This window comes from Triturus cristatus, chromosome 10 (assembly GCF_964204655.1).
Source record: "Triturus cristatus chromosome 10, aTriCri1.1, whole genome shotgun sequence".
Lineage (NCBI taxonomy): Eukaryota > Metazoa > Chordata > Amphibia > Caudata > Salamandridae > Triturus > Triturus cristatus.
Window position 1 is genome coordinate 394668336 of NC_140593.1, and position 12121 is coordinate 394680456.

At 44.5% G+C, this 12121-nt stretch overlaps 1 protein-coding gene across 2 annotated transcripts in view; it reads right to left on the reverse strand.

Moving 5' to 3' along the window:
• Window positions 1-12121, reverse strand: part of PALS2 (protein associated with LIN7 2, MAGUK p55 family member) — an 814942-nt gene that overhangs the window by 492807 nt on the left and 310014 nt on the right. For both annotated transcript variants that reach the window (XM_085631658.1, XM_085631659.1), the window contains exon 6: window positions 11256-11483. In XM_085631658.1, coding sequence (XP_085487784.1) covers window positions 11256-11483 — 228 coding nt within the window. The remainder of the gene's footprint in view (window positions 1-11255; window positions 11484-12121) is intronic.

A 12121-nucleotide genomic window follows, 5' to 3' on the forward strand; every position in this document is an offset into this window, starting at 1 on the left:
CGGCACTCGACATATTTGCAAGTTTCGGCCGTAACTCCGGCTTCCGGGTCAACTGGAACAAATCATATCTTTACGTCCTACATGGTGACCCTCCGAGGCTCCCTGACACGTGCCCTATCACGGTGGCAGAGGACGGGTTCAAGTACCTGGAAGTATACATTACCACTAACAAGGCCCTACTATATGAACGCAACCTCAAGCCGCCGTTAAGTCGGCTCCAAAGGGAGGCCAAATCCTGGCAGCACCTACCGCTGTCTCTATTGGGCCAGGCAGCCCTATTTAAGATGCTAGCGCTGCCACGTTTACTCTATGCGCTACAAAATTATCCAGACTTAGTCCCTAACACCTACTTTGCAGCGATTGAGGCGGCGCAGCGCGACCTCCTCTGGGCCGGGTCGCCTCGAATCGCATTGACCAAACTCACGCTGGGGTGGTACGATGGCGGTATAGCCCTCCCAGACATTCGGAAATATTACTGGGCAGCCCATCTCTCAGCGATCAACCAAGGGACGTATGGCGATGGAAATGACCCCGCCTACGGTATAGACAGATGGCTGCTTCCCGGGGGGAACTATGAGATAGCACTCTACTCCAAACGGGGTACACGTCAACTCACTGGACCTACACTACACTCAGTACAGGTGTGGCACATTGCTCAGAGGAAGCTCGGATGGTCAGGAGTCCTTACAATGGCCACGCCGCTTTGGGCCTCCGAAAAACTAGGTAATTTGGGACGTACCAAGGGCTTCCGCAACTGGGACTTGATCGGAATCTCCCAAATCAAGGACATCTGGGGCCCTACAGGGATCCACACGTTCGCCCACCTACGGGACACATATGAGCTGGCGCAAACCAAATACTTTAGATACTTACAGGTGCGACACTTCCTGCAGGCTAATATCCCACCTGAGACTAAACTACCACAAACCTCCCCGCTTGAAGATAGATTACTTGATGGGCACATTACAGAACACGCCATATCACTTACATATAAAAAACTAATCAATAACCCCCCCCCCAACATGCTCCTACCCCTTAAAGAGAAATGGGTTGCCGATGGGCTGGAGATAGACGACGAAGAATGGCTGTATGCCCTGGCTTCACCACGTGAGGTCGCGATCTCAGCCCGACTGCGACTAATCCAACTGAAGATACTACACAGAATATACATCTCTTGTACTAGGCTACACTTAATGGGGAGGGCTGACACGGTACTCTGCAGGAGGGGATGTGGTGCCACGTGTACCTTCTTCCACGTATTATGGGACTGCCCGAAGATTCATCGGTATTGGAGAAGGGTGGTGCAGTGTATGCAGGAGGTATGGGAGGTGGAGATTCGCCCAGAGGCCAAGAGGTGTCTCCTTAATATATGGGAGCCAAAGGACCTGCCACCGAAAGGGAGGCTCTGGGTGACGCTCTGACAAATGGTAGCAAAAAGAAACATTGCCAGACTCTGGGGCAGCCCTAATCCACCAAAACTGACAGACTGGCACAGCGATATGGACTGGTGTATGCTACAGGAAAAGACTATGTAGCTAGAGGGTGCCCCCGGAAATGGGTGGAAGTATGGTCCAATTGGAACGAGTTCAGGGGAGGCATCTGCGAGCCTCCGTCCACCACGCAAGCCGGCTCAGAAGATACGTAAGGACCCTAACGACCTTGTGGCTCCAGGTGCCTTAGAGTGGGCACCATACTGGCATCACCGGTACATAGGCAGACTTACTGTGCTCAACGTGGTGACCGTGTCAGTTAGTTGGGGGGCGGGGGGGGGGGGGGTTGTTTGATTGTGAGGTTCATTTGACGATATTCTTGAAACATGTTCTTGTTGTATGGCTATAAAAAAGAGAAAAATGAGTCCTTCATTATCCTCCTTTAAACTGTGAGACACTTGCACTTTCTAACGCCGCCGTACCCCCGGGTTGACGGCACTGGGCTGTGTACTATACGAAGCAATGCATGTGTTACTCAATGAGCGGCCAGCCCGAGGGGTTGTAGGCTGGAAGCTGTGTATCGTGTAAGAATGCAATAAAGGTCTTTAAAAATAAAAAAAAATAAAAAAAAGAATCTCTGCACCAGAGGGGATTTCTAAAGAGAAGGCTGATCATGCAGCCGAAGAAAAGAGGAAAGGGCCAAAAGATAGCCCTTCAAGGTGCCCAGAGCAGAGCCCTGCTGGGCCAAGGAAGGTATGAGAACTCGGTGTGGGATGGGGGGCCAAGGAAGGTCGCTGTGGAGGTGTACCGGAGCAGAACAGGTACGACAGGAGGCCGTGGTGCCGGGGCTGGAGCCGAAAGCGCAGGGTCCACAGGATCTCCTTCACCTGGGCCTGCGAGCCAAAGGCACACTGGCTGGGTCAGGCCGCCCAAACATGGAGCACATAGCGTCTTAAACTTACTAAGGTTGGGCGGGAGTCACTCCCGCCCCCCCGAAAGGGGGAAGAGGGGAGATGCGGAGTCGACCCAGGTGCCCGTTCCGCAGAACAGGGCCTAGATCGCCGAGGCTACTCCATCACGCTACGTGGCGAAGTCAAAGCATGCTTCGACTTCTTATGGTGCCTCTTACCGGACGACTACGATGAAGAGGACTTCAAGCCCCTGGAACGATCGGACCTTCCGATCGCCCGAGACCGGGACCAGGCACGAGATTGACAAGGCGACCTCCACGGTGAGTTCCGGGCCGCGAGCAGCTTCAGGGACCGCTCCCTCAAAGTCTTCAGCGTCATGGCCTGGCAATCGGAGCACAACTTTGTGTTGTGGTCGCGCTCCAGACACCAGACACACACAAGATGGGGTCCATTACCAACATTGCGCGGTGACAGGCGCCATACGGCTTGAACCCCATAGTCTTCCTACTGGACATTCCTACACACCAAAAGGAATGGACAAACGGTCAAAAAGTGACGGGGTAGCTCCCTTCAATGGATCGGCGTTGGCTGGCACGGAAAGAAAAGAACTGACTTTAGCGCACAGGAGTGGTGGTTATATTGAGGACACGGACTTCATGGCGATGACGAACACGACACCTACGACGTCACACAGAGTCGACTGACCCCACCTACCAGCATGCAGGGGTACTGCTATCAAAAATCTTCCGGATCCAGCGTGACCCCTGGAAGTTCAAAGGTAAGGAATCTGTGGCTAGATGTCTCTATCAGATTAGTCAGATTCTATGTCAAGGCACCCCTCAACATACAGTTAAACAACAGGAGAGAGAGGGTACTAAGGTGTCCATTATACTTCGCGCCTTTTTAAAAGAAAATAACGTTTTTTCCCCCACCTTCTGTTATTGCTTTCGAGGATTCGCCAATGTTTTCTTATAGATTTTGGAATGGTGTTGGAAGCAACACTAAGTGGTTACGCATGTTAGTGGGACCTCTTCAGTTTGTTTGATAGTGTCCTCAAGTAATGCTTCCCTCGATTGGTGTCTGGCCCTTTTGCAACTCCTTTTCAAGATCTTTTCAGGATAACCCAGTTTGCGGAGTTTGTTAGTAAGTTCAACAGACAGAGCGATAATCCTCCACCTTACTACAGTTGCGTCTTATGCGCAAATACTGTCCATAGGGTAAATGCTCCTGTAGCGGTCTCAATGGAAACTGGATAAAGACAGTAAGTTATTCTTAGCTGTAGGCTTGTAGTAGGTTCTGGTAGTCAAATGTCCTTCAGTCTTTGAGATTACTACATCCAAAAAGCCCATTTCTTCTTTGTGGTAGGAATGCGTAAACCTCAAATTGGTGTCACAGGTGTTAATCCAAATGAAAAATTCCTTCAATGACCTTTCTGGTCCCTGCCAGATGATGAACATGTCATCTTTGCATCTTTTCCAGAATACTAGATTGGACGTAAAGGGGTTGTCTGCGGTCAGGACGTGTTTGCACTCAAAATCATACACATAAAGACTGGCCACACTAGGGGCAAAAACACTGCCCATAGAAGTTCCCGTTGTTTGTAGGAACAAATCCCTCTTGTATTCAAAAAAATTATTTTTGAGTGCCATAGTAGCGCACCCAATGACGAAATGTCTGGGTGTTTTATAATCCCAGGTAGTCTCCTCCAGTATCTTGCTGAGAACCAGAATGATGTCATCCTGAGGAATACTAATATACAGGCTCTCGATGTCTAGTTAAACTAAAAAAGTGGTGTCACTGTCCACTGTTATGTCCTGTATCAGAGCCAGAAGATTGTTTGTATCCCTCAGGTACGTTGAGGTCTTTTGTACTAATTGTTTTAAAAATTAGTCACAGTACCGTGACAAAGTTTCCAGCAGCGAGCAAACTCCCCGAAACAATGGGGTGTCCGGGTGGCGGTATCCTGTTTTTATGGTTTTTTGGCAGGGTGTAAAAATATGGAATAATTCCATCACTAATCGTCAAAAAATCAGCCTCATGCTTCGTAATGTGACCGTTAGCTTCAGCAGAGTTGACCAAATCAAAGATTTTTGCCTTTAGTTTAGGAGATGGATCTATGGTCAAAGGTGTATAGCTATTACGGTCCTCTAAGAGGCGTCTGCACTCTTTGTCGTAATCCACGATATCCTGGACTACCACTCCTCCACCTTTGTCTGCTGGCTTTATCACTACCGAAGTGTTAGACTGCAGGGATTGTAGCGCTTGGAACTCAGCAGCACTCAGGTTTTTAAATACTACTGTCTCTTCGAAAGTCTCAACATCATTAAAAAACCACCTGCTCAAAAGCAATTATTTCAGCAGGAACGGTATGTGGAGGAGGGTTAAATGTTGATTTTAAATATAACTTGTCTAAAAAAAAAGAGGGGCCCCTTCTAGACCAAAGGAGTAGGGCACTGTAAAGTGAATCAAACGGGTGCCCTTTGGACCAAATAATAGAATATCAGAAAGATAATAATCACATACGTATCCCGTTTCAAACCCAGTAATACCATTCATTCATCCAAATCTAAGGAGGATTGTATTGCGTGCCAACAAGAATACATAAACCACAGTTGTAAACTGCTATAGATCTGATTTCATAAGTACATTTATTAATTGGTCAAAATATATTAAAAGCAAAAAGTTTGTTGCGTACAGACAATAATTAGACATAAATCAATAATAAATCACAATAAAAATGAGCAAATTCAGTTCGTTACAGTAATTTAAAAAACATAAAAAAGGGAGTGTCACTAATAAAGACAAAAACAATATGTCATCAGAAATATTACACATCTGTCATAACCCTATATGGGACGTAGAACCTGGTACTTTTGTACTTAGTACTCGTTGACTGTCGCCCCAGTAAACAGATTAGTGTAGAAAAATAAGCGTCAACATAAGCCAGTGTCACGGGCAGAGTAGGATGTCTCTGTTGGTCCCATCTTCTCAAAGAAAGCTTTGAGCTTCAATTTTCTAAAAAACGCTGCTAGCTCACAGTGCAAGCGGAACCTATCCAAGTGTGCCGTGGGCACAATGCCAAGTCCTTTCTCTAAAACCAAAAGTTCTGTCGGAATTAGATTGACCTGGGTGAGGTTAGTAACTAAACTCTCCGATTGCTGGTTCCCGCTTGTTGGTTCTGCGATTTGCTGCGGGTGTTCCCCACCGCCTCCTCTGGTCCCCAATGAACTTGACCTGTCCCTCTTCTTTACCCTCGCCCCCTCCGGTCTCTCTCTAAAAAAGGCGGTCGGTACGTGTTATGTGGGAATGGTGGGAGTGGCACAAAAGCCGGATTCCAGCCTATCATTGGGAACTACGGTTGTTGAAACGAATTGTGGTAACTACCACCTCCATGAGCTTGTGTCTGGAACGATGGCCATATCTGTTGCGGATGGTATTGCCTACTCCGCCCCCTGTCTCGGTCTATAACTATCCCCACTTGATCCACTAGTGGTCGATGCATCATCCTCTGATGTATCGGAATTATTCTTCGTATTTTGGGCGGCAGTGTAGTCAGGGTCGGCATAGGGATAGGCTTTTGTAAATGCAAAACGTTTCAGATCTTTCTGTAATTTTTTAGCTTTAGCTTGGGTAAGATTGTCTTTATATTCATTAACCTCTTTATTCAGTTCCTCCAATTTCTTTTTGTACCCTGTTAGTGCAGTTCTGAAGTGAGTTTCGGTGAGTTGAATCTCCACCATTAAAGGAGCAAGTAAACTTAATGCTGTCTTAATGATAAGAACGAGCCAGTCGCAGGTGCAGTGCCACGCGATCTGAGCCCATTCTTCCCTAATAATGCGTCATCCAGAAAACTTTGTGGAGCATTCGTAACCAACAAGCCTTTAGGGGCCATATTATTCTGTAGGTACTCCGTTAATATTGTACCATGTAGTATGGTTCGAATCCGGTTACGTTTTTGCTCTGATAATTTATCCCATTCTGTAGTTTGGGATATAGTCTGTGCAACTGAGGGGTCAGAAAAAAGGGAGGGGTCTGCCAAAATGGCATCCACCTCTTCATTGGTGTATGTAAGCCCTAAGTTCTCCATAATTCTGCCAAATATAGGAAAAAGGTTCGAAAATGAGAGATACAACTTTCGCAGCTGAGCGCTGCCTAGATATAGTTAAACAACAGGAGAGAGAGGGTACGTTTTACGCCACTCTTAGTCCCCCAAATAAGTATTATATAAACAGAAGAGTGCGATTAGTAAACAAAGAGCCAGCAAGGAAAAGAAAAATCGCTGAGTTTCCACACAATTTTGAGCTGAGAATGTCTGAAATGGCTTTTAATTGATATGTGCCTTCATTCTTTTTAGGCACAAACATGTGATATTGTGCTATCTAAGCAAACAGAGCAACACTTGAAGATCGGCTTTTTTTACGAGGTCACAACCAATGAAGTTCGTTTTTGCTCTCTTGATTTTGTGACTTTTTGAATACATGTTCTTTAAATTACTGAACTAATACACTCCCTAAGATCGTCGTCTTTTTGTGTTTGTGTTATGAACAATAAAGTTCTGCCCACTCGTAACATTGCTGCACACGATCAGTGGGTTGGCGCTCTAGTCATCCAGAGTGCTTGATTGGAAACGTGCCGATTGGATGCTAGCGGGTCACATGACAAGTGACGCGTTTCCTGATTCCGGTCCTCTGACCGGATATTTACTTTAAAACACCCTCCGATCCGACAGCAAGGCATTGTCGGGGTCCTTAGTGAGGGAGTGTGTAGAGACTCACACGGGCGGAAGGCTTTGACGAAGTAAGCTGCCGATTTGCAACAACTATCGGAGGCAACACCAAGGCCTTGCGTTAAGTTAATAATATATGGCTGATTTCCCTTCTTGCAGTGTGTGACTACTAGCCACCGCCCCCCTCTGGGACCCATGGAGTAAGGCCACTATAGGCTTAATGTAAGCAAAGTTCTCCTTTTTCACAATTACTGCCTTATCTACGGGTATCGCGATTTTCATATCTCAGTCGTGTCCTGTTTTTAACCAGGTTCTGCTTTTTAAATTCAAATAAAATAAATCGGTAGTATCTGAGCAGGCATTTATCTATATTGTAAACATGGAAGTAGGCGTATGGTTGTTCACAACTGGGTTTCTATTTGATACAAAGAGTAGGGTGACCAGATTCTCAAAACAAAAAAACGGGGACAGGTCATAGACATAGAAGTAGGACTACGATTTGCAGTAACCACCGACATAAAAGTAGGACTATTTGACAGCTGTGATAAACATAGAAAAAGGACTACGACAGCTCCCTCCAAAACCGAGATGAAGCATTACAGATGACAAATCAGAGGTCTTTTATCGGCAGTAAGCATTAATTCCATTTAAACAGACTTTGCCTCAACATTTGCTTTAGTCCAAGTTTGTTTTCTTATTAGATAAGTATATATATTGGGATTGTTAACTGAACAATAAAGAAAATTGCACAATCGAAGAGGAGTTTGTGCTCGTGTTTTTGCCACGAGGAAGTGAACGAGTGCATCGCTAGCGAGTTTGATAGATATATATATACACACATATACACACACACATTCAGTCATCGTCAAAATCAGATACTGCTGTTTGTAGAATACTCCTTCCCATAAAGCACTCCCCCTACGTTCAGCGCAGTTGACTGAAATATAAATAATGTTTGCTTTATTTACGTGGAAACATTTACGCACATTAGCATAGTAAATAGTTTAGAACATATAAGACAGGGCTGGCTTTAGTGCTGGTGGCGCCCTGTGCGACAATGTTTGTTGGCGCCCCCCCCCAATGACCACCTCCACCACGGATTCTCTCACTAGCACCCTTTAACAGTGACCAAGTCACCATAACCACACTCTATCAGATGCATTATATATAGCGCCACTCATACCAGTGTAGGGTGTCCAAGCACTTTGCATCACACACACATTACACAGAGACAATCAATCATACGTGTGTAAATCAGTGTATAGGAAATGTTACATAAGCCAAAGGACTGAAAGTGTAGGAGTCACATGTCATCCATACTGGTAGGCAGTATAGTTTAAGAGTGCTTGGTGTGGAGAAGCACAAACGCAGAGTCGAAAAAGAAACAGCATAGTTGGGAGTTTTCTTTAATATTAAGAATCGATTTCTAGCCAGATTAACCCTTTTTGAAACATTAATCAATGTTCTAATAATGTATACTTTGCAGTGTGTATGCAGTTCTAGGATGAAAGTTAATAGCTCACTATTTTATATTAGGACTTTAAGTTATAAATTGCAAGTAGCAAAAAAATGTCTCTTTTGAAAGCAGTAACCCTGCTGATCTGTTTACATCATATGCTCTCTGTAATCTACTTGGTACACGTTCTTTGCAGCAGGCATATTAACCCTCTGCACTAACTTCAGCCAAGTCAAAACCTCAACTATACAAAATGCTGATCTCTCTCCAGGAAGATAATTAATCACACTCTTGACATTTATGTGAGGCCTGGTAATTGCTGGGGGAAAGAAACGCTACACGGCGCCCCCAGGAAGCCAGCACTGGTGCGGATAAAACTCTCAGGGTTAAAATACACGTTGCGGGCTTGCAGGCTGGGAGGGCAAGGATTCCTGGATGATGCAGCTCTGATGCAAGGCAGTGTCCCGACGGTGCTGGTAGGGCTGGGGAGGCGTCACGAAGCTGCTGCTGGATTCTGCTGTAGTTTGAGACTGTCTGACCCTCGCTCGCTTTAAGGCAGAGCAGGGTCACGGTGGATTGCTGCAGGCTGTAAAATCAGGGTCATGCCGGTCACAGGTGGTTCTAACCAGCTGCATGATGACGTAGGAGGCGCTGTGTAGACAAAGAGAAGGGAAATCCCGAGAGAACATGTCTCTCTTCAAAGGATTTCCCTTCCTGCTACAGCGCTCACCTCAGTGACGTCACCAAGCTGTGCAAACAGAGCATGCGCGCAACCGGAACAGTGAAAAACCGGGACATTTCTTTGTTCAACCCGGACACTGTTCTAAAACGGGGACATTTGACTCCATTGGAGTACAGTGTCGGGACACGGGGACATTTCACAAAAAACGGGGACCGTCCGGGCAAAACCGGGACGTCTGGTCACCCTAACAAAGAGCCCGGTATCTTTCCCGGGTCAGTTCTAACATATATAACTACATGAGGGCTAATAGGTTGATGTCACTAATATGGCACCATAATCCTTCATCCATAGAGTACTCTTCGTTATAGTTCTAAGAGCATGTAATACTAGCACAATGGAAATCACTCATGGGTATGTGCAAGCACAAAAAAGTTTTATGTATGGTATGTGACTAGTGCTGTCCTTCAGTATTTTCTGTCTTTACAGAAATATACGATTTTCAGAAATCCTGAAGACGTTCACAGAAACCGTGAGTTATTCCGGTTCAATTTCCCCCAAAGGTTAGTGTGCGCCTTAGCGTGCGCACACCGTCATTGTGGGTTGGTCCTGACGAATGCCCTGCTAGAAGCATACAGAGGCAGAAACATGTTGACCATTTTTACTTTTAACTTTAGGATACATCTGGTAAAATTAGCCAGTTAATTATCCTCCACAATTGCTTTTATTGATGACAGGTTTTCCGCCAATAAAGTTCTTTGGATAAACCCAAGGCATTTTTTTTATTTTTTAAATCACTTCTCTGCACACACTTTTTGCACATTCACATCACCGAAAAAACCCAGCTCCGCTGTAAACAGGCGTTGTAGCACACCAAAGAGGCACTCGGCCTCTCTGGTAGGAACCCAATGATGAAGCATGTCACCAACTAGGTTGGTGATTGAGGGTTCTTTTTAAAACTCAGTGATTTTTTTTTTCCTTGATGACCCCTCAACATACCACATGTCCCAGTAACTCAAGGTTTCTTCCAGAGAGCTAGTTCTCATATGTTCCGAAGAGGATCGTTACCATCTCTCATCACCAGACCCTTCACTGCCAACTGCAGAAAAGATTAGACTAATCTCAGCATGTGAGGGGGATGCAGATTCTCAGGTGCTTCAGTTCATCAATAAGACTTCACCACAGATCCAGTCTGCTTTGGTTCAAGACCTTGTCTGCTCCTCAACCAACTTCTGTCCAGAACTTCTGAGGGAAGAGGCCTTATGACCAAACATTCTTCATCCACAGCAGAAAACTCTTGCGACAACTGAGAGGACAAATACATAGTACCCCAAATTGCACATTTAAAGCTCTGCTAGCATGCTACTCTAGTTTAAAGTTTAAGAATAGTAGAATCCCATGTTGATGAAGAAAAGTTACTTGCAAGTAATCCTAGTTTATCATTATCTTTCCATTTCTCCAAATGACTAAATTGTCTGCAACTGTGCTGGTGTTTGGTGGGACACCGCAGTCTCAAATATGCTTAAAGCAGGCAGGGTCTGTTTTGAATGCTCCACAGTGTTTATTATTAAAATAGGTCTTGATTCTTTTTTTAAAGGACAAAATTAAATATAGCAGAGCCAAATATTCTGTTATGATCAATTTGGCGGATTGTTTACTTTTTTTTTTTTTTTTTAAAGGGGGCATTCTGTATTATTGGGCCTATTTTCTAGTATTCATTTAACATTGTGTTATTTAAACAATCCCACAGATGTTCATCAATGTACTGCCAATTATAAATATTAGAGTGACTCAGAGAAAATACCTTGGGAAAGAACTCCAGTTCCCCACCATATGTTTTAAAACAAATGTGGCCACAAAAACGTCACAATAAAGTGCCCGAGAGTGGCGTTTTCCCAGCAGTTAAGAAAATAAATGAGCCAGATGTAGGAGTAAATGGTAATAATAAAATTACTACTGGCATATAAATCAAAGATGTTACTTTATACAAAATAAAATCTATGATAAACATGTTTTGATAAATTACTTCAGATAACAATTCGGAAATACTGACCTGCTGGAGAACTACTGAATCTTGGTAGCTAGGCAAAATCTTCAAAGTAACACTACCACTAATACTTTTTAATAATTCTTGCAGTTCTTTTGGACTATTTCCCACTTCATGTCCATTGACTTCTTTAATAATGTCTCCAACATGAAGAAGTCCTTGTCGATCAATCATTCCGCCGTGAAGAATTCGAGCTATTACTAAATCACTGTTTTCCACCCTGAAAGTTACACCCTTGAGAGAGAAAAAAAATAGTTATATCCTGGGAGGAATAACAAGAAATGGAACATCAATCGTAAACAGTAGTAAATATTTCAGGGTTTTTTCATCCAACTTCAACCTTCCAAGCAAAGCAAACACAAGGAGCCATCTTTAAGCTTTAGTTACAAGTTGTCTAGTGAAGGATCACAACTTTTCATGTTCAAATTAGGGAAGGCATCCAGGACTAAAAGGTCTGTCTTGTTTCCACGCCTGTACAACAGAGTACTTTTGGCCTCTTACATTAACCTTTTTAACATTAGCATGTTCATAGATACAACTAGTTCAATGAACAGAAGCACAGCAATTTATGTGACCACACTGTAAGCAGCCCACAGACCAGAAGTAGATTCCAAAGTTGAAATCACAAGGTGTCCTCGTCCTTTCAACCTCCTCCCACTTCCCCAGTTTCACGCCTCACTCCCACCACCATAGGTCTTAGATTTCCTCCATGTATCAGTGTGCATGACAATACATCGCCCATCCCACTATACCATACTATCCCCACCATTCTCAAGTCTGCTCCTCCCATGCCTTCCAGGTTACTTCAACTGGCCAGGTTTAGCCTTTTCATCTTTATATACAAGCAAGAAAAAGCTATTCTACTTAGCTGT